General features: G+C 40.0%; 1 protein-coding gene across 1 annotated transcript; it reads right to left on the bottom strand.

Moving 5' to 3' along the window:
• Window positions 1–1,600: 1,600 nt before the first annotated feature.
• Window positions 1,601–9,941, bottom strand: rnmt (RNA (guanine-7-) methyltransferase). The gene is made up of 12 exons (XM_061059860.1): window positions 9,881–9,941; window positions 8,743–8,896; window positions 8,517–8,574; window positions 6,840–6,969; window positions 5,284–5,409; window positions 4,680–4,795; window positions 3,481–3,662; window positions 3,190–3,354; window positions 2,487–2,604; window positions 2,029–2,124; window positions 1,916–1,949; window positions 1,601–1,793 (listed from the first exon to the last, which is right to left on the bottom strand). The coding sequence occupies exons 1-12, from the start codon at window positions 9,936–9,938 to the stop codon at window positions 1,756–1,758; spliced, it is 1,275 nt and encodes a 424-aa protein (XP_060915843.1). The 5' UTR covers window positions 9,939–9,941; the 3' UTR covers window positions 1,601–1,755.
• Between the last annotated feature and the right edge of the window lie 14,502 nt (window positions 9,942–24,443).

Raw genomic sequence — 24,443 nt, 5'->3', positions numbered from 1 at the left:
TTTGGGGGGGTAGGACCTAGTGCTGCGGTGATGCTGCGCTCTTATCAAAAGTTATTCAACACTTACTTCCCAATGTCATGAGACTCGTGGGTGGTACCGTAGGAAAGTCCGTGGCCGCAAATGGGGGGGGGGTGCTTATTCAACAATCAGACATAGCCAGGTGGTTTTCATCCCTTATCCCTTACCCGTAACCCTTTTGGTGGTAGGTTAAAAATAGATTGGTATAAAAGGGGTTAAAAACACTAACACGGAAAGTCACGTACGAACAGGCTCCCAGAGCCTATAAATACAAGTGAAAATGAAAGCAGCTCTCTCATTCTTACTCTGACTGCTGCAGGGAAAGCATCTCTCCGGTGGTCTGCAAGCCTCTCACTCCGCACCGTTCTGTTGTGTCTAAGCATGTAGAAGACCTACACGGCCGAAACGTCGCGCGAGGGCATAGTCATTTCATTTAGGGAGAATTTTGATTTAAAAGGTTTTTTATTTCATTTTAAAAGTTTTTCTAAAAACTACATTTATTTTTTTCATTAAAAACTATTTTATTTTCATTTGGGTATATAAAAAAACAAACAACAATTGGCCACTGGATCGAGGTACGGTATGGCCAGCGAGAGGGTCGCCCCCGTTGCCGTCCTGAAAACAGACCACCACAGAATAAGTGGTCTTCCTGGGGGGGATGGACCGTGCATTTCCTGTGTCCCGCACAGGGGGACAGGTTCCCTTCCCCTGGCTGTCAGCACCTGTGGACAATTAGGCTGAGTCTATTTAGGCAAGGCCTCCTGATTAATCACTCTCTCTCCCAGCTTCACAGCAGCAACACCTCAGTTTGTTTCCTGGTTTTTCAGGTACTGTCTGTTTAATTGTCAAGAAACTAAAGCATAAGAACTTAAATCTTTTGTGTGTCAGGTGTTTTATCAGAGGCCCTGGGACAGCAGAGGATTTTAATTAACAATAGACCTCCGCCTTCCTCTCCTGAACAGTGGTCATCACCTTTTTATCCAAATTTTAATAGTCTTAGAGGGCTTTTATAAAACAATTTGGTGTGTTTTTTAAGGAGGTTTTTAAGTATTTTATAATAACCATTGTCCCCCGAGTGCCCGTGCCCCTCATAGCGTTCCCCTGAGGACGCAGATGGGCGGATGTTTGGGCCATAACTCCAGAACGGAAAGTCAGACGGTCTCACAATCTCCATTCGTCAATATTTCAAGGAACACTGAACGTGCTGATCTTCTCCCCATGTCTCTACGACCTGCCGTTGCTGAGATAACGTAAAAACACCTTGACCAATCACCGGGTTAAGGTTGCAAACAATGGAAAGCCAGGGCCTGTATACGGTACGCATCCTGGTTTCAAGTCTGTCTGACCTTCCCATCAACAGTTATTCAAATTTCAAACATGAGCGGGGGTATCATCTTGGTTAAAACCCACTTTCCCCTAACCCTTCACCTAACCGAAAGTCCTTCTCCAAAGCCTCCCCAAACTCCTCTCAAACCCAGTTTTTTTTTTGCAACCACTGAAGCCATGGGGCATGGGTGTTGGGTGCATGCCAAGCCGTAGACTAATTCTAGTTTTTGTGATTAAGACACAAAATATCAAGGACTGAGTTTAATTTCAGATTTAATTCAATTCTCCAACAAACTTGTTACAGTTCACAGTTTATGAAAGAATTAGAAAGGAAACAGGTAAACACTGTACAAACACAAAGTAAAAACAGCAGGCGAGTTTAAACCAAAGAAAAACAGTTCAATTTCAGCATCAGGACATCTTCTGAAAAACAAACACCAGGTAGATACCTTGACGAGGGAGAGGACAGGTGAGGCTTTAGTGACATTATAATAACACAAAACAAGAAATCATATTTAAAATCTTAACTTATTATTACCATAAATTATGACAGTGAAGTCAATTAACTTACTTGTTGCTTCCCACTCAGATTTACTCAAAGTGCCCTGCAAATAAAGAAAAACACTTTTAGACTAAACAGAACCAGGGCAAACAAGACCAAAGTGTGGCCGGCTGCAGACCTACCAGTGGCTGTCTGGCTCTGCTGCAGTGCTCTTTAGCATGGCTGTACTCTCCTGTGCTGTCTGAAGCCTGTTGCCCTCCATCTTCACAAGGAAATGGCTGAAAACAGACAGATCCACGGATGTTTAATACATGCTTTAAACATGTTCGTAATGTGTTACAAAACTCATATACAAGCTAAATCAAGTCAAAACAAATGATATATTTATAAAAAATAAAAAAATATGTTAACTTGACGCTCTTTGAATCACAACATGTAAAGGACACAATCATTGTAAACATAAACCTCGTGTTTACAAGTAAAATCTGGCTGAATATAAAAAAAGCAGCATTATGTCATACAGGTGTACCCCATTTCCAACACCAGTCAGTCTTTGTGATTGGTTATAAATGGTCAGTTTTATACAGGTGTACCACAGTCCAACACCACTCAGTCTTTGTGATTGGTTGGTCAATTGTACCTCCAGAGCCCCCATCTTCATCATAAGGCTGCGATGCTGCTCCTTCTTCACCTTCTCTTCGAAGAACTCAGAGAATCTCTGCTTCATCACCAGACGCATGTTGTAGCGCTTGGCCATGCTGCAACACACAGACGCATAAAGCAATCCAGTCTTCACAGTCAATTCTGATAATTGTGTGCAATAATATATGGAACTTATTTCATGCAACAACAATGTTCAACCTTCTGTGCACTGTGTGCATGATAGCATGTATTTCTATGTAACTAAATGTTCTTTATTTATTTATTATGCACTGAGTGATCTTCCAGTAGAGTCTTGACAGTGTAGCTTCTAAAGTAAATTATTTTAAGTCCATACTCTACAGTCCAGCCTTTATGGTTGAGACTTTACAGTCCAGTCTCTCTAGCCTAGTCTTTACAGCCCAGTCTCTACAGCCCAGTCTCTACAGTCCAGTCTCTACAGTCCAGTCCCTACAGTCCAGTCTCACCAGCCCAGACGCTACAGTCCAGTCTCTACAGCCCAGTCTTTACAGTCCATTCTCTCTAGCCTAGTCTCTCCAGTCCAGTCTCACCAGCCCAGACGCTACAGTCCAGTCTTTACAGCCCAGTCTCTACAGTCCAGTCTCTCTAGCCTAGTCTCTCCAGTCCAGTCTCTACAGTCCATTCTCTACAGTCCAGTCTCAACCCTCACCCTCAAAACTTACTGTTCAAAAAGAGGAAAGTAGACGAGGAACTCTGGAACATTGACGACGTCCTCGAGGCTGAAGTGATACTGACACCCGAACAGCGGATAGACACCTTTAGACTGAAAGGAAACTTTAAAAACCTCGTTTCCAAACGACTGAGAGTCCGATGCCTCCAAGCGTTTACTGTCGTGGAACAGAAGAAGAGACAAGTGTTTACAGACTCTGTAATTAACTGATCAGGTGATTAATTAGATGAAATGAAACGAAACCATGTCAGTGAACAACTGGTAGATTCTTCTCAGTTCTTACACAAGCTCGAAGGCGTCTGGTGTGGTTCCGATGAAGAAACCTCCAGGTTTTAGACGCTCACAGGCATTTCTCAGCATCATGTCAGCCTTCTGCTCGCTCTCAAACGAGTAATGATAAACAAACTGACAACTGCAGATGTCAAACATGAGTTCAGGGTCGTCCAACTGCTCCGACAAAACCTCCTTAGGACAAAAATCAGCATTTATTTTAAAGTTTATACAAGTTTCTGAGACTCAGACGCAACAAACATTCAAACAGTGGTGTTACGGATCAATAATCCAATGGGTGCACTTTAACATCATCACTACAAATCAAAATGCTTCTCTATGTATCTAAATAATGTATCACATCCTCTACACACACATTGATATGTACAATAATAATACAAGCCGTTAGAAAAACCTGAACTTCATTATTTACAAAGTTTCTTATATGAGCTTCAACATTGTTGAAGGGGTAACTAACCCACACACACAGAGGATGTGTGTGTTCCTGCAGCATGAGTTAATCAGACTATTGGTGCATGTTTAAGATGACAAATAAGAAAATAGATTTGAATGGGATTATAAATGAAGACTGACATCCTGAGTTCAAAGGAATATCTACCGTCCTGAGACGGAACTAGTTCCTTTATCTGTGGTCCAGATCCATCTCCTGGAAGTTCATTATTTTATGTGCAGACATTCTCAACCTAACCTCAGCCTATTGCTGCATGTCAAGCCCCACACTCTCTCCACCCAACATTTCCTGTCTCTCTTTAACTGTCCAATCTAATAAAGGCAAAAAGGCCCACAAAATGTGATTAATCAAAAAGTGAGTGATATTAATGTTTAAATATGATCACATTCACAAGAAATATTTCCTTTACTCTGTGACTCCAAAGATTACAACGAACAACTTCAACGACTAAAGTGTTCCTCCTTAATAAACTGATCTATGTGCTGCAGTTCTACATTGGTACAGAGATGAACTAATCTATGTGCTGCAGTTCTACCTCGGTACAGAGATGAACTAATCTATGTGCTGCAGTTCTACCTTGGTACAGAGATGAACTAATCTATGTGCTGCAGTTCTACCTTGGTACAGAGATGAACTAATCTATGTGCTGCAGTTCTACCTTGGTACAGAGATGAACTAATCTATGTGCTGCAGTTCTACCTTGGTGCAGAGATAAACTGATCTATGTGCTGCAGTTCTACCTTGGTACAGTCGGCGGTGATAAATTGAGCGCTGAAGATTTCCTCGTTAAAGTGACTTTTCTTCTTCATGTCCTCGTAGCGGCTCTGACACTGCTCCACTGAAACTCCCGCCAAATCTACAAACCCAAACACTCGTTATCCATGAAAACACTTTCCATCAATTTCGTTATCTCTTAACACGTTAACCTTTAAACACCTGTCCGCTGCTCTGTAGTCTGTCTGGGTCCAGTAACACCTGTCTGCTGCTCTGTAGTCTGTCTGGGTCCAGTAACACCTGTCCGCTGCTCTGTAGTCTGTCTGGGTCCAGTAACACCTGTCCACTGCTCTGTAGTCTGTCTGGGTCCAGTAACACCTGTCCACTGCTCTGTAGTCTGTCTGGGTCCAGTAACACCTGTCCACTGCTCTGTAGTAGTCTGTCTGGATCCAGTAACACCTGTTTAGTTTTATAAAGATGCTGACGACATGAAAGCTTTAGGACTGATAGTGAACAGGTGGGTCAGGTCAGGTCAGGTCAGGTAGTACTAGAAGAATCCTGCTCTTGAAGGCCTTCTATGGACTTGGTCTAGATTAACACCTGTCCCTGATAACTTGGGCAGATACTTACCAGCACAGACCAGGTGGTTGATCCCCCCTCTCCTCCACTTCAGCAGGTCTCCTCCTTTCCCACACCCCAGGTCCAACACTGATATCTTCTGAGGCCCCGCCCCTCGAACTCGCTCCAGAATCTCACCTGTCAATCAAATAATTGGCTCGTTATCTTTAAAAACAGCTGAAAACACCAGTTGTATTTGTTAGATCAGCTGATCAACAGGTGAAGAGTAATTGTGTCCAGTCCTGGATGGTAAGAGCCAGAGAACCAGATTTCCATCAGCTATGACACAAGTCTGGCCAATCAATGCTGTTGATCTAAGATGGGGCAGGGTTTAAGCCCTATTGAAACCCACATTTCATTCCCCACTCTCTCTCTCTCTCTCTCTCTCTGATTTCCGACTTTATCCACTGTCCTGTCTCTCCAATAAAAGGCACAAAACGCCAAAAACTTAATCTTAAAAAAAAAGAATGACTTAATGACTTTATCTTTTTAATCGTACAATTTTACATTTAATTTATCAGACGCTTTTATCCAAAGTGAAGAACATCAGAACATCCCGAGCAAGGAGAGAGCGAGAGTTAGGGGACGACGTCAGGAAGAGCAAACAGCCCTGAAGTCTGATAGGATTCACTTTTTTGAAGTCATGGATTCAAACCCACTTCTTTTATTCTCCACTTTCACCTGCTCCTGTAGCCTTACAACTCCTTATTCTAAATGAGGAAAACTGTTGATTATCGATCAGAGGATAGATGATTGATGTTATTGATTATTGATCAGAGTACAGATGATTGATGGTATTGATTATTGATCAGAGGACAGATGATTGATGGTATTGATTATTGATCAGAGTACAGATGATTGATGGTATTGATTATTGATCAGAGGACAGATGATTGATGGTATTGATTATTGAACAGATGATTGATGGTATTGATTATTGAACAGAGTACAGATGATTGATGATATTGATTATTGATCAGAGTACAGATAATTGATTGATTGATGGTATTGATTATTGTTCAGAGTACAGATGATTGATGGTATTGATTATTGATCAGAGTACAGATGATTGATTGATTGATGGTATTGATTATTGATCAGAGTACAGATGATTGATGGTATTGATTATTGTTCAGAGTACAGATGATTGATGGTATTGATTATTGATCAGAGGACAGATGATTGATTGATGGTATTGATTATTGATCAGAGTACAGATGATTGATTGATGGTATTGATTATTGATCAGAGTACAGATGATTGATTGATGGTATTGATTATTGATCAGAGTACAGATGATTGATGGTATTGATTATTGATCAGAGTACAGATGATTGATGGTATTGATTATTGATCAGAGTACAGATGATTGATGGTATTGATTATTGATCAGAGGACAGATGATTGATTGATGGTATTGATTATTGATCAGAGTACAGATGATTGATTGATGGTATTGATTATTGATCAGAGTACAGATGATTGATTGATGGTATTGATTATTGATCAGAGTACAGATGATTGATGGTATTGATTATTGATCAGTGTACAGATGATTGATGAGTTACCAATGAGAACGCTCTTCAGCCAGTTGTTGAAGTTCCTCATGAAGAAGATCCTGCTTCGACTTCGAGCGGCCAGACCTACCTCCTGTAGACTGTTGTAGTGACTTGCCACCTTCAGCCCGTGATCTGTCACCTAACGGATCAATAACACAATCAAAAATGCATTCATGTCATTAATATTAAATTCTGATTTATAAACATTCATTTAGGGGGCCCCACAATCATCACTGAGTCTGCTGTAAGCATATGGTCATATCTAACAAACAATATTAATAATATAAAGATGTTTGAAACAAACAGGCTCCCAGAGACTAAAGTTACACAGCTGCAGGAACAAATGGACAACTCGCAGATAAAAGAAACATGTCGACTATTTATGTGCAAACTACAGCTTATTATATTTGTTTCCAATATTTAACACAAAGGGGGTGACTGTAGCTCAGTGGTAGAGTCTCAACCGGAAGGTCGAGGGTTCAATCCCTGGCTCCAGCAGCAACATGTCCGATGTGTCCTTAGGCAAGACACTTAACCCCATATGGCTCCCGCTGCTTCGTCGGTGGCTTATGAATTGGATTGGTTAATTCTGACGGTCTCACTACATAGCAAAGACTACCATCAGTGTGTGAGTGGGTGTGAAGGTTTAGGTGTGACCTGCGGTGTAAAAGCACTTTCAGTGCTGGTGCCTAAAAAGTCAAAAGACGAGAAAAGCGATATATAAGCTCAAGTCCATTTACCATTTACCAAAGGCAACTGGACTTGTTTGACTATCTTTAAGATGTTTTTTCAAAGTCCAGTTGCCTTTGGATCAAGCTTTGAATTTACCATGACCTGGATGACTGAGAACCTACACAGACAGTTTCCCATCGTTAGTTCACCTTAGAACTGATGATAATAACTCCTGTTTTTTCTCTGAACTGGATGTGTGTCTCTGACTCTTTCATGTGGAGAGTAAAACAGTTTGAGAAGTTATATTTCAGCTCTGACGATAACAAACAGAGCGGCATGGAGACACTAAACATTCATATGAAAATATAATTCAAAGTCATAAGATATTCATCATTTAACATCTAAAAAACACAACTTAAAGGCTTCGCATGCTTTTTTTAGTCTCTGTTGAAGGACGATATCAGTTCAAAATAATCATTCACTTTACGGACTTTAACTTTAATGTGGGACACATGAAGGCTCTCTCTCCCTCCTCCCCACTCTCCATCAGCTCCCTCCACCATCAACAGATCTGATTGATCAGTGGACAGAGATTTCCACAGGTTGATCTCTTATCTCCAACATAACTCTGAGCAGGTTAGGTGTGCAGCATAGTGAATGGCCTTCGTAGGATTGAAAACCCAGAGTTAACAATGAACCTTGCTAACACCAAATCCTGCTTCGTAGTCCAGACCCCAGGTGAAACACAAAAACTTACATAGAGCTAGTGGAACACACTGCTCAAGTGTAAAGTGTAGAGTCTGAAGTGTAGAGTCTGAAGTGTAAAGTCTGTGTTATAATTAACACACCTGTGTGTATTTAACAGACACAATCGTATGTAATCCAAAGACTCTTTTTGTTTAAGCCCCTCCCCCTGCCTCAGAGTACAGGTACAGATCAGTGTGATCAGCTGAGTCTGTAAGTATCATTAATCAGTAATGATCACAATGATTATGAATCAATTGGTACATTTACCTTCTTCTTGGCGGGTGAGGTCTCCTCTTCTTCTTCATGTCTCCTCTTCCGCCCTGACGCTCCTCCTCCTCCTGCCACTTCTGCTGCTCCTCCTCCTCCTGACGCTCCTCCTCCATCTTCTTCTTCTTCATGTCTCCTCTTCCGCCCTGACGCTCCTCCTCCTCCCGCCTCTGCTGCTCCTCCTACCCTATCTTCTTCTTCATCATGTCTCCTCTTCCGCCCTGACTCCCGTCGTCCTCCTCCTGACGCTTCTGCTGCTGCTCCTCCTCCTCCTGCCGCTTCTCCTCCTCCTACCGCTTCTGCTCCTCCTCCTGACGCTTCTGCTCCTCCTCCCTCCTTCACAGCAGGTGTCTCCTCCGACTGAAGCTCCATCGTTGTGACTGAAAAGAAACAGAAAATGATCAAGAGGTGGGTCAAGTTAACACGACTCAGACGCACTCACACACTTTGTGCTCCTGCTCAGTCTGTGCGTGTAAGGGGGGTTAGTTTGTTGTATGTGTACATAAAAGAGCGCGTGACAGTGCAGATGTGCGGGAGGACCTCACTGAGCGCACCTGGGCCGCTCTTTGCAACATAACAAAACTCCCGTTTCAAAAAAAGATGCAGCGAAACACTCTTCAAAAGAGTGAAGAATCACATCAGCTTCAGAGAGAGAGAGGTCACTGTCTGTACATCCCTCTTGTAAATTCACCTCCTATCAAAACTGAAGCTTCTCATGGCTTTGTTTTAATAATGTTAATGAACAGCTGTTTGATGATGAAGATGAACTCCTGGAGTTTCGAGAGCACGCAGACGAGAGAGCGCCGGGATGCAGCCATACAGTCTTGGAGACATTTGATACGAATACAAATCCTTATATGCATCCCGGCGATGTAAACAAAGTGAAGATAGGACTCGGAAAGCATCACAGACAGTGGGACTCGGGTGTTACACCCATTGTAGACAGTCATGACTCACAGTTATTTTCAGAGAATATACTTGATTTATATTATATTTAAGTGTGAAAAATCACATATTAAGCCTTTAAAATACCCAACATGTATGTTAACCCCTAATTCTCTTTGGCATGAATAGACCGATGTCCTGAAACAAATTTAGCCTCTTTTGTTATGAATTGCCGGTTTTTACGGTCACCGTGAGTCGCGTGAGTCACGTCTTTATGTCCTAATTCATGCAACAGGTTAGCTGTTAGCTGTTAGCTTTTATAAACCCCGCTGAAATATGCGATAAACCAGAAACTCGAGCGGAATTTAAACCCGACAGCAGCCAATAAATGATAAGGCCCCGGATACGTCCCGATAACCCCGCCGTTAATATTTAAATGAAACAACCTCACAGATTAATACACAAACAAAAACACTCACGGTGCTCTGCAGGCAGGACGCGTGCCTTGTGCGTAACTTCCGGCTGTGCCTGCGTCATATTTCTGCGTCACAACAGATTTATTTTCCCCCTTTTTAAAAAAAAAAATCTTTATTGACACATTAAGAACAGAAAACAACATATTAAAGCATGCGAAAACATTTTTACAACATTAACATACAAATAAAGACAAAGAACAAGCTGCGTTAAACAAAGTAAGAGTCAGGGAGATTTTATATCAAAATAAAAAAAGGAAGTTGTAAAATTATACAACAAAAAGAGAGTCACTGATCTGTCTTACGTCCTGTTAGAGTTTCTTTATGTTTCATTCATGGACCAAACAAAATAATTACATACAAACAGAAAGTCTCAAATCTTTAATGAGCCAAAAGAAGAAAAGTCGTATAAAATCTGCCCTCTTTCACAAGACATTCACGTAAAACCCTTTTCACACATACGGAAATCTCCTGAAAAACTCCTAAGATTTGGCTACCCGGAGGTGCTTTAGGCTATATGTGAACGCAAACAGCCGCATTTTTCTCACGGACTTTACCCGGAGTTTCTCAGGCCACACCCCTAGTATTTTTTCCGCATAAAGTCAGAGTGAGCTGATGTCTGAACACGGCAGCATATACTCCGGAGATTTCAACTCGAGCCAATGGAAAGAGAATGACGTCACGTCTTACCTCAGGAAATCCCCCGACCCCCCCTCCCCTCTGACAGGGATAGTCCCCCGCTGTGAGGAGCATATGTGAACGGCTAGGTCGGGAGAATCTCCGGAGAAGTCCTCCTGTAATTATCTAGATATTATCCAGAGTGCATATGTGAAAACGGCTTAACACAACACACCATCAAAAACAAAACAAATGAAATAAATAGGCTGCAGGCAAACACAGAGTAGAGTAGGTCATCAGTAATAGTTCCATTTTATACCATATATTCATTTATAGTAATAATTTGAATATTTTCAGAGAAAGAAAAAATGTTTAAATGACCAATTAACCAACCAGAGGTCAGTTTAATATTTAAGTACATTCAATCTTTAATTGTATCGCACAAATTCATAACAAATCTTATCTCGAGACACTTTACAAAAGAGCAGGTAAAAGACCTTACTCATTGTTTATTTTTTAAACAATCTCTTTATTGTCTTTTTTTTAGGAAATCAAAAACAGTGTACAGCAATACAGTCCACAATGTGACCGCTAAAAAGGAGGAAATAAAAGTGAAGGAAGAACATAGCAGCCCTACTGACTTTCTCATCTGTTCATCAGTCCACACCTCATTTGGTATGTCATTACCCTCCAGGAAGTTGTAAAAAATATTCCATACATTCCAAAACATGTCAAGTTTTTGTTTTTTTAAATAGCTTTTCTCTTCAAGAACAAGAAAGAGAGTCATTCCTTCCAACCACTGTGAGACTCCACAGGTTGTCCGCTTCTTCCATGAGCGAGCAATGCATCGTTTGGCCTCCAGGAAACAAACATTGAGTAGATACTTGACATTGTTTGAAAGTCCAAAATCACCAGGATAGATATTAAGAATACACCATTTAGGGTTAAGAGGCACCTTTTTACTGATAATTTGACTGCACCAGTCCAACACCTTTTCCCAGAAGCAGATAATCAGTGGACTCTCTCACATACAGTGAAACAGGGACCCCTTATGGACACCACATTTAATGCATGTGTCAAGAATATTTGGGTTAAAGTGATGCAGCCTAGCTATAGTAATGTACTGTCTGGTAAACCATTTGTACTGTAATATTTGGAGTGTGTGTTAACTGTTTGAGTTTGAACTAAGGACCATTCCTCAACTCAATTATATTGATCTGTAAATCACTTCTCCAAGCCTGTCAGAGAGTTCCTGAGGATTCTTTGCACTGTTTACGAACAGGTCATACAGTAAAGACACGTGTCTCTTGGACTCAAGATTATCTAAAATAATGTCCTCTAGGGTAGATGGAAGGGGAAGCTCTAGGCTGTTATTTTTCCTGGACATTATACAACTTCTGAGCTGAAGATATTTGAAAAAGTGCTTATTAGGAATGTTGTATTTAGCTTGAAGTTCCTGAAATGACATTAATTGAGGTTAAAGAGTGGGTTAAAGGATGAATGGGTTAAAGGATGAATGGGTTAAATGATGAAAGGGTTAAAGGATGAATGGGTTAAAGGATGAGCGAGTTAAAGGATGAACGGGTTAAAGGATGAACGGGTTAAAGGATGAATGGGTTAAAGGATGAATGGGTTAAAGGATGAACAGGTTAAAGGATGAATGGGTTAAAGGATGAACAGGTTAAAGGATGAACGGGTTAAAGGATGAATGGGTTAAAGGATGAATGGGTTAGAGGATGAATGGGTTAGAGGATGAATGGGTTAGAGGATGAATGGGTTAAAGGATGAGTGGGTTAAAGGATGAATGGGTTAAAGGATGAGTGGGTTAGAGGATGAATGGGTTAAAGGATGAATGGGTTAGAGGATGAATGGGTTAGAGGATGAGTGGGTTAGAGGATGAATGGGTTAGAGGATGAATGGGTTAAAGGATGAATGGGTTAGAGGATGAACGGTTTAAAGGATGAATGGGTTAGAGGATGAGTGGGTTAGAGGATGAATGGGTTAAAGGATGAATGGGTTAGAGGATGAATGGGTTAAAGGATGATTGGGTTAAAGGATGAATGGGTTAAAGGATAAATGGGTTAAAGGATGAGTGGGTTAAATGATGAATGGGTTAAAGGATGAATGGGTTAGAGGATGAATGGGTTAAATGATGAATGGGTTAAAGGATGAATGGGTTAAAGGATGAATGGGTTAAAGGATGAGTGGGTTAAATGATGAATGGGTTAAAGGATGAATGGGTTAGAGGATGAATGGGTTAAATGATGAATGGGTTAAAGGATGAATGGGTTAAAGGATGAGTGGGTTAAATGATGAATGGGTTAAAGGATGAATGGGTTAGAGGATGAATGGGTTAAATGATGAATGGGTTAAAGGATGAATGGGTTAAAGGATGAGTGGACGTTTGAATGGGCGAATCTCTTTTAACATGTAAATTTGACCTTACTGAGTTTCAAAGCAGCGCCGCTTAAAAAAACGTCTTTAGTTCAGTCAAGTCTCCGTTTACACACAGAAACAGTAGAGCCTTTGACACACACACAGACGAACACACACACACACACACACACACACACACACACAGACACAACCACACACACACATACACACACACCTACACACACACACACACACACATACACAGGTCAGGGAATCCCCCTACATTAGCAGCTCCGGTAACCAGAAGCAGAACGTTCTACCTGCATGAAGTTTATCAGTTAAATTACAGGTAAAGTGTGCGTGCGTGCGTGTGTGTGTGTGTGTGTGTGTGTGTGTGTGTGTGTGTGTGTGTGTGTGTGTGTGTGTGGGGTTTTTACCTGTAATTGTGGGGACCATTGAGCACATTGCTATAATGTTAAAATATTTAATTGTTGTGAGGAAGTTTCAGTGGTAACATAATAATTATAACTTTATTATTTATATAAATGTTCTTTAATCTCAGATCAAAATTCTAACTATACTAATAAACGTTTGTTTAATGTAAGAACACAAGTTACCAAGATCTCAACAACATCACAACAAGATCACAAATAGACCATGACAACATAACAACAAGATCACAAATAGATGGGAGAAAATGCAAAGAAGTTGATACACGCATTGCGATTTACCAAGCCTGACAAAAACTGTGGTGATTGTGACGGTGTCTGAATTTAACACCTTTGAAAGGAAGGTGCTAATCCAGGAGAGCAGTGTTACACACAACAGGCTGCTGGTATTGTAGTTAGGAGAAGACATAGGCACACACATGTTAATATGTTAAGTGGCATGCATTTATTTGTTATTTCGATTCAATAATCGTTAAGGAAGAGAAACACCATGATTAAACTTATATATTACTTTACTTACTTTATACTTTATTTCAGACCCATAGGTACATATCGTTATAAAAAAGCACAGATATATAAATACAGGACATTAACAAAGGGATATCATCACTACATGGGATTTAAATACAAAGAGACCAACAGCGTTTCCAGAAACACAAGGAATACCTTGTGTCACTAAGTCAGTGACATTATAATGACATTTTTCCTAATTATTTAATCAACATAAATTTAAACATAAAATTTCTCAGCAAAGCATGAAATGTGGTCACATTATTAATTACTAATTATTTAATTATTACAAACATCTGACTTGCACTTGTCCATCTTGGTTACTTCAGAAATATTCTGAAAGCATCACTATATGCCACCTGCATCTTTTTCATTTTAGCTTTACTATAATTGCGGTAGTATAGTGTATAGTGTATAGTATAGTGGGTAGTATAGCGGAGTACAGTAAGCTCTAAACAGCTCAGTTTTAACATTGTCAGTGCACATTGAACATTTACGTGCCAGCATATTAGCTTGAGTGTACAGTTTGCAGCACTGACGCTGCACATCATCATCACTCAAGTCATTCCTGATAATATGTCCCAGATATTTGACTTTATCTACCACACTCAGGGCTTGATCACAGATAAAAAACAAAAGAAAATTTTGCTTTCGATCGTCCTTTGCTTTTACTATCATAATGACAGGCTTCTTACTATCATACTTTATGTCCCACTGCACTCCATAACTCGAGCAGATTCTTAGATGTTGCTGTAGGCCAGCACTATAAGGTGACAAGATTATTAAGTAATCAGCATACATCAAATGGTTAACAATTTTATCTCCCACCATACAACCAGTCTTACAAGTTTTAAGCTGTTCAGAGAGATCGTCTATATACAGATTGAAAAGAAGACAGAATTCCACCTTGTAGGACCCCATTGGTCACTGAAAAGGGTGCCGATATACTCCTGCCCCATCGGGCACATATGGATTGATGCAAATACCAGAAATGCAATATTCTTATCAAATAAGGGGGGGGCCCCTCTGTTATGTAATTTCATAAATAATTTACTGTGATTTATCCTATCAAAGGCTTTGAAAGCATCCAGAAAACACATAAATGTAGTCAAGTTTTTAACATGTTAACAACTTCCTTCAGAGCATAAACACATATCTGTACTGTGTATATTCTTAAAACCAAATTGGTGGTCTGTTGTTACAATGTATTCCTGAAGGCGATCCAAGAGTATTAGTTCTAATACTTTGGAGAGTATACTAGCCAGGGCAATTGGTCTGTAGTCCTCACTGCTGGATATTTTACCTATTTATAGCCAAACAAAACTGAACATTCACAGCCTCAGCATTCCAAAGAATTTCAACATTGACATTTATGTCAAACTATTTCCCTCTTTTCGCAAAAGCAGTTATTTTAAACTGGGGATTTTTCTCAGGTTGCGCGTCTCTCCTCTAGCTCGTGCCCTCCGGTGTGCTCCTCTCCATAATGCAATTTTTTTGAGTGAACATACAATTTAGTACTCTTTCAGGCCCTTGGTCCTCACAGATACAGAAATACTCACCTGTGTGGGAGTCTTCCCCACCTGATTAAAATCAATGGAAACCTGACACTGTCTCTCTCTGACACACACACACACACACATACGCACACACAGACACTGTGACATTTAAGCCATATATAAACCACATTGCCAGAAGCCAGAAGCCAGAAGATTCCTGCAGTGCTGTAACACTCACCTGTCGTACTTGACCACCTGTCGTAGTGACCACCTGTCGTACTGATCACCTGTCGTACTGATCACCTGTCTGACATCCCAGCATCATGTTGTACAGGTATGTCCATCGTCTCAGCCTGCACCGTAGAGGCATTTATCATGACAATTTAAAAGATAATAATTTTACTGTACAAATGAACATTACACTGTAAATTCATTTTACTGTACAAATGAACATTACACTGTAAAAAAAAAAATCATGTTACTGTAGAAATTATTATAATGATCATTTGTACAGTAACACGATTCATGTGTAATTCTAAACCGTCGTATCCGTGCAGCATGGCCCGTTTCATCCTCTGAGCTGCACGCTAGATGTGAATGTAGGAAGAGGGTCGTGGTTCACATTGCAGAAATAACAAAAACATCCACAATGAGCAGGATGGTTGCTTCTTCTTTTTTGTGCTTTTTGGCTAATTTGTAAACCAACTATGTGCATACTGCCACCTGGTGTATCGGACTGTGTACATATGCAAGTGTACTCAGGTACGGAGCGATGTTACTAATGTGAACGCTGAGCAGCGGGGGAGAGGGGAGGGGGAGCTATCGTGCTTGGGCAGTGTACGAAACAAGTGTGAATAATGTCAAAACGTCCTTAGGCTGTGAGACAGTTACTATGGTAACTAAAGCTCTGAGTCAGTTACTATGGTAACTGAGTCTGTGAACCAACCTGGTCAGAAGCAGGTTTTCTTCAGTGAACCTACGTTTTTCTCCATCTCCTCCTGCAGAGCCAGAAACACATTTCATTTCCTCATTCTTTCATTCAGTCCGTATCGGGCCGTGTTAGTGGAGATCCACCGTTTGTCTGAATAAAAATCCAGGTTGTTTTAATATTTTCATTTAGGCATTCTATATTAAACTTACTTTTGCATAAGGATTTATAGTTCTAGAGGGTTAAAGTATGAGGACCTCTTTTTGTCACCTTTTGCCATGGTGAATCGTAGAATCGTAGTTCCATTAATGTTGTCTTTTTTATAGGTGTGGTGCATGCTCTGAGTGAACCAGTAACTCAGATTTTCCCACCTGAGGATGAATCACCTCAGAGCTCAGGGTTAGACTGAGAGTTTGTTAAACCTGCTTTCTGAAACGAGCTCCAGATCAATCTGAAGGTTTGAGATAGTTTGAACCTCCTCAGTCTAAAGCAGCCTCGACTCTATATATACTCTACAATATAAACACTGCTTTGACTTTTTATTTATTTATAATGCATTTATAATAATCACAGCAGTCTGAAACAGGAAGTGCAGCTTATTCAAAATAAAACATGATAAAGAAGAAGAGTTGTGACTGTATGGTGGTCCTATGAGGAAAAAAAGCTTCTTACCCTGAAGCTGTGTTTGTGTTGCAGGAACGTTCTTCTTCTCTTCTCTCTGTTTGTCCTGCTGGTGGAGGCCGACCACGACACAAACTGTAAGATCAAATCCAATCTGATCAATAATACATTAAACACTTTGACAAATCATAAATCATCAATAATTTAAACTACACATATATAATATGTGAAAATCTGATCATTAATTATTTGCATATTAATATAATGTATAACTTGATCAAATACAAAATATGTTGGACAATGTGTTTAAAAATCAGATAAAAAATAATAATAATAACGTTATTTATGTAGCACCTTTGAAAACACAGCTTTACACAGTAAACAAAACAGAGACATACAATATATCCAAACAACTTAAAAACAAAATATCGTAAGAACATCATCAAAACATTGTGACAACATCGTAAGAATATCATAAAACATTATGAGGACGTCGTAAAAACATCCTAACAACATTATACAAACATCATAAGAACATCACATGAATATCGTACGAACATTGTAAAAGAAGTGACCTTAAAGAGAAGTGACCTTAATAAAGGGAAGTGACCTTAAAAAAGAGAAGTGACCTTAATAAATAAAAGTGACCTTAAAGAGAAGTGACCTCAATAAAGGGAAGTGATCTTAAAGAGAAGTGACCTTAAAAAAGAGAAGTGACCTTAAAGAGAAGTGACCTCAATAAAGGGAAGTGACCTTAAAGAGAAGTGACCTTAAAAAAGAGAAGTGACCTCAATAAAGGTAAGTGACCTTAAAGAGAAGTGACCTTAAATAGAAGTGACCTTAAAGGGAAGTGACCTTAAAGAGAAGTGACCTTAAAAAAGGGAAGTGACCTTAAAGAGAAGTGACTTTAAAAAAGAGAAGTGACCTCAATAAAGGGAAGTGACCTTAAAGAGAAGTGACCTCAATAAAGGGAAGTGACCTTAAAAAAGAGAAGTGACCTTAAAAAAGAGAAGTGACCTTAAAGAGAAGTGACCTCAATAAAGGGAAGTGACCTTAAAAAAGGGAAGTGACCTTAAAAAAGGGAAGTGACCTTAAAGAGAAGTGACTTTAAAAAAGAGAAGTGACCTCAATAAAGGGAAGTGACCTTAAAGAGAAGTGACCTCAATAAAGGGAAGTGACCTTAAAAAAGAGAAGTGACCTTAAAAAAGAGAAGTGACCTTAAAGAGAAGTGACCTCAATAAAGGGAAGTGACCTTAAAGAGAAGTGTCCTTAAAAAAGGGAAGTGACCTTAAAGAGAAGTGACCTTAAAAAAGAGAAGTGACCTCAATAAAGGGAAGTGACCTTAAAGAGAAGTGACCTTAAAGAGAAGTGACCTTAAAGGGAAGTGACCTTAAAGGGAAGTGACCTCAATAAAGGGAAGTGACCTTAAAGAGAAGTGACCTCAATAAAGGGAAGTGACCTTAAAGAAAAGTGACCTTAAAAAAGATGTGACCTCAATAAAGAAAAGTGACCTCAATAAAGGGAAGTGACCTTAAAGAGAAGTGACCTCAATAAAGGGAAGTGACCTTAAAGAAAAGTGACCTTAAAAAAGATGTGACCTCAATAAAGAAAAGTCACCTTAAAAAAGAGAAGTGACCTCAATAAAGGGAAGTGACCTTAAAGAGAAGTGACCTCAATAAAGGGAAGTGACCTTAAAGAGAAGTGACCTTAAAAAAGAGAAGTGACCTCAATAAAGGTAAGTGACCTTAAAGAGAAGTGACCTCAATAAAGGGAAGTGACCTTAAAAAAGAGAAGTGACTTCAATAAAGGGAAGTGACCTTAAAGAGAAGTGACCTTAATAAAGGGAAGTGACGTTAAAGAGAAGTGGCCTTAATAAAGGGAAGTGACCTTAAAAAAGAGAAGTGACCTTAAAGAGAAGCGACCTTAAAAAATAGAGGTGACCTTAAAAAAGAGAAGGGACCTTAAAAAGAAGTGACCTCAATAAAGGGAAGTGACCTTAAAGAGAAGTGACCCTAAAAAAGAGAAGTGACCTTAAAAAAGAGAAGGGACCTTAAAGAGAAGTGACCTCAATAAAGGGAAGTGACCTTAAAGAGAAGTGATCTTAAACAAGAGAAGTGACCTTAAAGAGAAGTGACCTCAATAAAGGGAAGTGATCTTAAAGAGAAGTGACCTTAAAAAAGAGAAGTGACCTTAAAGAGAAGTCACCTTAATAAAGGGAAGTGACCTTAAAAAAGAGAAGTGACCTCAATAAAGAAAAGTGACTTTAAAGGGAAGTGACCTTAAAGAGAAGTGACCTCAGTAAAGGGAAGTGACCTTAAAGAAAAGTTACCTTAAAAAAGAGAAGTGACCTTAATAAAGAAAAGTGACCTTAAAGGGAAGTGACCTTCATAAAGGGAAGTGACCTTTAAGAGAACTGACCTCAATAAAGGGAAGTGACCTTAATAAAGGGAAGTGACCTAGTTAAAAGATAAAATAAGGGAAAAGTAGAAGATGTAGAAGAAGACTGTGTTTTATTATCAGATTAAAATGTGTGAGTTTCCACATAAATCAAAATACAGTACATAAAACTTAATTTATTCTGTTTACAGACGCTGAAATACAAGTGGTGACGACGGGTAAAACACCTGCCTGTCTGTGTGTCTGTGTGTGTGTGTGTGTGTGTCTGTCTGTCTGTGTGTGTGTGTGTGTCTGTCTGTCTGTCGGTCTGTCTGTCTGTCTGTCTGTGTTACTGTTACATCTAAACAGTCTGTCCTCAAACCTGTCTGTCTTCTAACCTGTCCTTTAACCTTTCTGTTTATTAACCTGTCTTTTTCTAATGAGTCCATCGACTAACCTGTCTCTTCTTTATCTTGTCTGTCCTCTAATCTGTTTCTCCTAAGATAAAGACACAACATCCAGTGAAGCCCCAACAGGTATGTCTCCGAGTGAAGAGACTATCTCTCCACAGAGTTAAATTTTCCATATATATGGGGACTGACCCAGTGGGGCAGTTGACGTGGATACTTCCTTAAGACACACTACAGGAATCATGTGCAGGTATAAAATGAGCAGGTTTGCATGAAGTCACTGATTTAAATTGATTGGAACAGTTTCGAGCGGCCCCGCCTTGGAGAGATAGTCTCTTCACTCAGAGAACCAAGGTTACAATTGGACCAAATGTTCTCTATCGTATCGAGACTATCTCTGCAAAGAGTTACATATTCCATATGTACATATGTATTATATGAATGAGACCAGAGTGGTTTAAACAGTGCATATAAAAACAACCTTCCCGTGAACTGCTATTTACAAATATGCAAACATACAAATATGCACCTCCCACATTCATCACCAGTCGCTGCATGTTGCTGCCTGCAGCTACCCTGAAAGACGCAATGGTTGGATGTGAGAGGATAGAGGCCACTCAGCCACTCAGAAGGCCCCACCACAGTTAGACCCACTAACATGGGTTAAAGACATCCCTTGCGGCCAAGATGGGTCCATTACCACAGGGACACAGTAAATAATATGTCTAATTAGTAGTAAAGCACCCGTTCTTGTGCCTGTAGACACATTCAGGCAGTAAAATCCGATAAATGTACACAAGCATGTTGCAGCATATTTACCTTTTGAGATGTTGGCAGGGGTCGGGACTGGCCACCTGGCATGCAGGTGTCCCTGTGGGCCTCATCCCAGGCACAGGAGAGACCTCTGCACATCAATTTGGAGATCCACAAGGGGCCTCCACATGCACAAGGCTACACGGGGCAACACTAGGCTCGGGAGGGCATGATGTCAGGACTGAGACGAGGGCTGGGGTGGTCCCTAGCCAGCATAGCAGAGGGGTCTACAGGTAGTCTGAGTAGACCTGCCCTATCCTTCTGCTGCAGCACTGACTGTGACAACCATAGGTGACGTCTAACAGCCAAGCGTCTTGTCATGGCCTTACCAGCCTCCTCTGCTTCTTCCCTCATTGGCTTAGGAAGAAGTGAGGAGACCTGCTGTAGCTCTGTCAGCAGCTCCGTACCCGACTATTCCTGCAGCTGCTGAGTGAAATGTTATAGATAAAGAGCCAATATGACTCCTATGTACCAGCTGGGTCTGGACCACCATTGCCCCATGCATTTTGGTAAACAAGGCATCCATTATTCTGCCGTTCTTGCTAGGTCAGCCACCCTTCACGAAAACTGAGTAAGAAGGAGACACCAGGGCTGTTAGGGCCGGGTCCACAGGATGTAATGGCCACAGCCTATCCTCTCCCAATAATGTACTGCCACTTTGCGTCTACAAAGTGAAGACCAGGGACTAGCACCTGCCTCCAGTGTCTGAAACTGCTGTCGAACTAGAAAAGGTATCTGATTGTGAGTGAACCAATCCCCAGCCCTGCATCAAAGCGGAAGGGCCCAGACCCCTGATCAGATGGCATCTCCAAATTTAGAGCAGCAGCAGCTCTACATACAATGTCATAGGGGGAAGTGCTCATGGCTCACGTTCCCACAAGACTTCCTCATGCTGTCCCAAGGGGAACAAATCATCCTCCTTGGGGGGCACTAAAGTGAGTATACCAACCTCCCCTTATCACTCGGGGGAAGAGGAGCAGTGTCTCACAGCTGCCTAAGCCCTGAAAGCTCCCCTGGTAGGTGGATCAGGGGCCAGAGGAGTGCTGCCCTTTGAGCAAACTATCCCAGTTGGGGGCTGCAAGCCATCTTTACCCGCCAGAGCAGCAGACCTAGCGCGCTTGGCTGGCTGCGGTCCCCGGGCAGGAGGGTGTGGCTATTTTCCGAACCTATGATAGCTTGCTGTCGTGCTGGGTCAGGCCCAGAATAATATTTAACCCTGTGGAGAGATAGTCTAGATACTATAGAGAACTGATGGTACAGTCTGTGTTACTGATGTCACAGTTTGTGTTACTGGTGTTACAGTTTTTTACTGATGTTAGTGTGTTACTGATGTCACAGTTTGTTACTGATATTACAATTTGTGTTACTGATATTACAGTTTGTCACTGATGTTACAGTTTGTTACTGATATTATAGTTTGTTACTGATGTTACAGTTTGTTACTGATATTACAGTTTTTGTTACTGATGTTACAGTTTGTGTTACTGATATGTGTTACTGATATTATAGTTTGTGTTACTGATATTATAGTTTGTGTTACTGATGTTACAGTTTGTTACTGGTGTTACAATTTGTTACTGATGTTATAGTTTGTGTTACTCATATTACAGTTTGTTACTGATATTAGAGTTTGTGTTACTGATATTATAGTTTGTTACTGATATTATAGTTTGTGTTACTGATGTCACAGTTTGTTACTGATGTTATAGTTTGTTACTGATGTTACAGTTTGTTACTGATATTACAGTTTGTGTTACTGATATTATAGTTTGTGTTACTGATGCCACAGTTTGTTACTGGTGTTACAGTTTGTTACTGATATTACAGTTTGTGTTACTGATGTTACAGTTTGTTACTGATGTTATAGTTTGTGTTACTGATGTTACAGTTTGTTACTCATGTTACAGTTTGTGTTACTGGTGTTACAGTTTGTTACTGATGTTAGTGTGTTACCGATGTTACAGTTTGTTACTGGTGTTACAGTTTCTTACTGATGTTAGTGTGTTACTGGTCTTACATTAGTGTCACTGGTGTTACAGTTTGTTACTGATGTTAGTGTGTTACTGATGTTACATTAGTGTCACTGGTGTTACAGTTTGTTACTGATGTTAGTGTGTTACTGGTCTTATATTTTGTGTTACAGTTTGTTACTGATGTTAGTGTGTTACTGGTGTTACAGTTTGTTACTGATGTTACAGTTTGTGTTACTGATGTTACAGTTTGTTACTGATGTTACATTTTGTGTTACTGGTGTTACAGTTTGTTACTGATGTTACAGTTTGTGTTACTGATGTTACAGTTTGTTACTGATGTTACAGTTTGTTACTGATGTTACAGTTTGTTACTGGTATTACAGTTTGTTACTGATGTTACAGTTTGTGTTACTGATGTCACAGTTTGTGTTACTAGTGTTACAGTTTGTTACTGATATTACAGTTTGTCACTGGTGTTACAGTTTGTTACTGATGTTAGTGTGTTACTGATGTTACATTAGTGTCACTGGTGTTACAGTTTGTTACTGATGTTAGTGTGTTACTGGTCTTACATTTTGTGTTACAGTTTGTTACTGATGTTAGTGTGTTACTGGTGTTACAGTTTGTTACTGATGTTACAGTTTGTGTTACTGATGTTACAGTTTGTTACTGATGTTACATTTTGTGTTACTGGTGTTACAGTTTGTTACTGATGTTACAGTTTGTGTTACTGATGTTACAGTTTGTTACTGATGTTACAGTTTGTTACTGGTATTACAGTTTGTTACTGATGTTACAGTTTGTGTTACTGATGTCACAGTTTGTGTTACTGGTGTTACAGTTTGTGTTACTGGTGTTACAGTTTGTGTTACTGGTGTTACAGTTTGTGTTACTGGTGTTACAGTTTGTTACTGATGTTACAGTTTGTGTTACTGGTGTTACAATTTCTTACTGATGTTACAGTTTGTTACTGGTGTTACAGTTTGTTACTGATGTTATATATTTATGTACAGTATATATTGATTGATGGATTGATAAGTTTATTTGTTGGTTTCAGAACCTGCGGTTACTGCTGCAAACAGTTCGGAGAAAGACAATGGTGAGATATGTTTGAGTTATTAGAATTTATGCATTTCATACAAATGAAACCCCTAAATATTGTGACGTTGTTTAAAAATGCTAATAAAAACAGGATGTGATACATTGTAAAACATGTTCGCCCTTTATTAAGACAACATATCAAATGTGGAAACATTAGAATTTGATGTCAGCATATATATATGTTTATATACTGTATATTTATGGTTTTCAAAACCTTTATTTAAAGAGGAGGAAACAATTGATTAAATCTCTTTTTCAAGAGTGTCCTGGTCGAGACGGGGGAAGCTCCGGTATAATAGTAATAAAAGTGCTTCATTTGTTATTCTCCAGAGGATGAAAGCTTCGACTCTGATGAAGGAGGAAAGAAAAACTTCAGGGCTAAATCTCAGATTCCCGCCCACAATCCAAGCCCTGCCCACAACCCAAGCTCTGCCTTCCCTCATCAGCCAATTATTCCTCAGCCTAAATCTGCTGTGAGGAACCGAACGTCCAAGAGGCGATCCAGGACCAACCGCCGCCAGATCTAACACACATACACACACACACACATCTAAACACACACACACACACACACACACACATTTGTGGTATGCTTTGTGGTCTGATTGGTCATCTGCAGGCGTGACACGTGTCCAGGAGCCTTTTTGAATCAAACTCTAAAAGTTTGACGTGTTTGAAATCAGATGAAGTTGTTATCAATCATTGATACCAATATTCAGTCGATATATTAATGACTTCATCCTCCTGGACTCCTGCAGACAGATTTCTATCAGCTCATTTTTTTTCAAGTTCATATTTGTAAACAATGACACAATAAGATGTTGTATGTTAACTTTTCCATGTTGAAATAAAGTTTAGCTGAACATGACCTCTGAACTCTAAAATGCTGTCCCTTTTT

The sequence above is a fragment of the Labrus mixtus genome, chromosome 16 (genome assembly GCF_963584025.1).
Source record: "Labrus mixtus chromosome 16, fLabMix1.1, whole genome shotgun sequence".
Taxonomy (NCBI): domain Eukaryota; kingdom Metazoa; phylum Chordata; class Actinopteri; order Labriformes; family Labridae; genus Labrus; species Labrus mixtus.
This window is presented reverse-complemented; position numbering and strand designations above follow the sequence as displayed.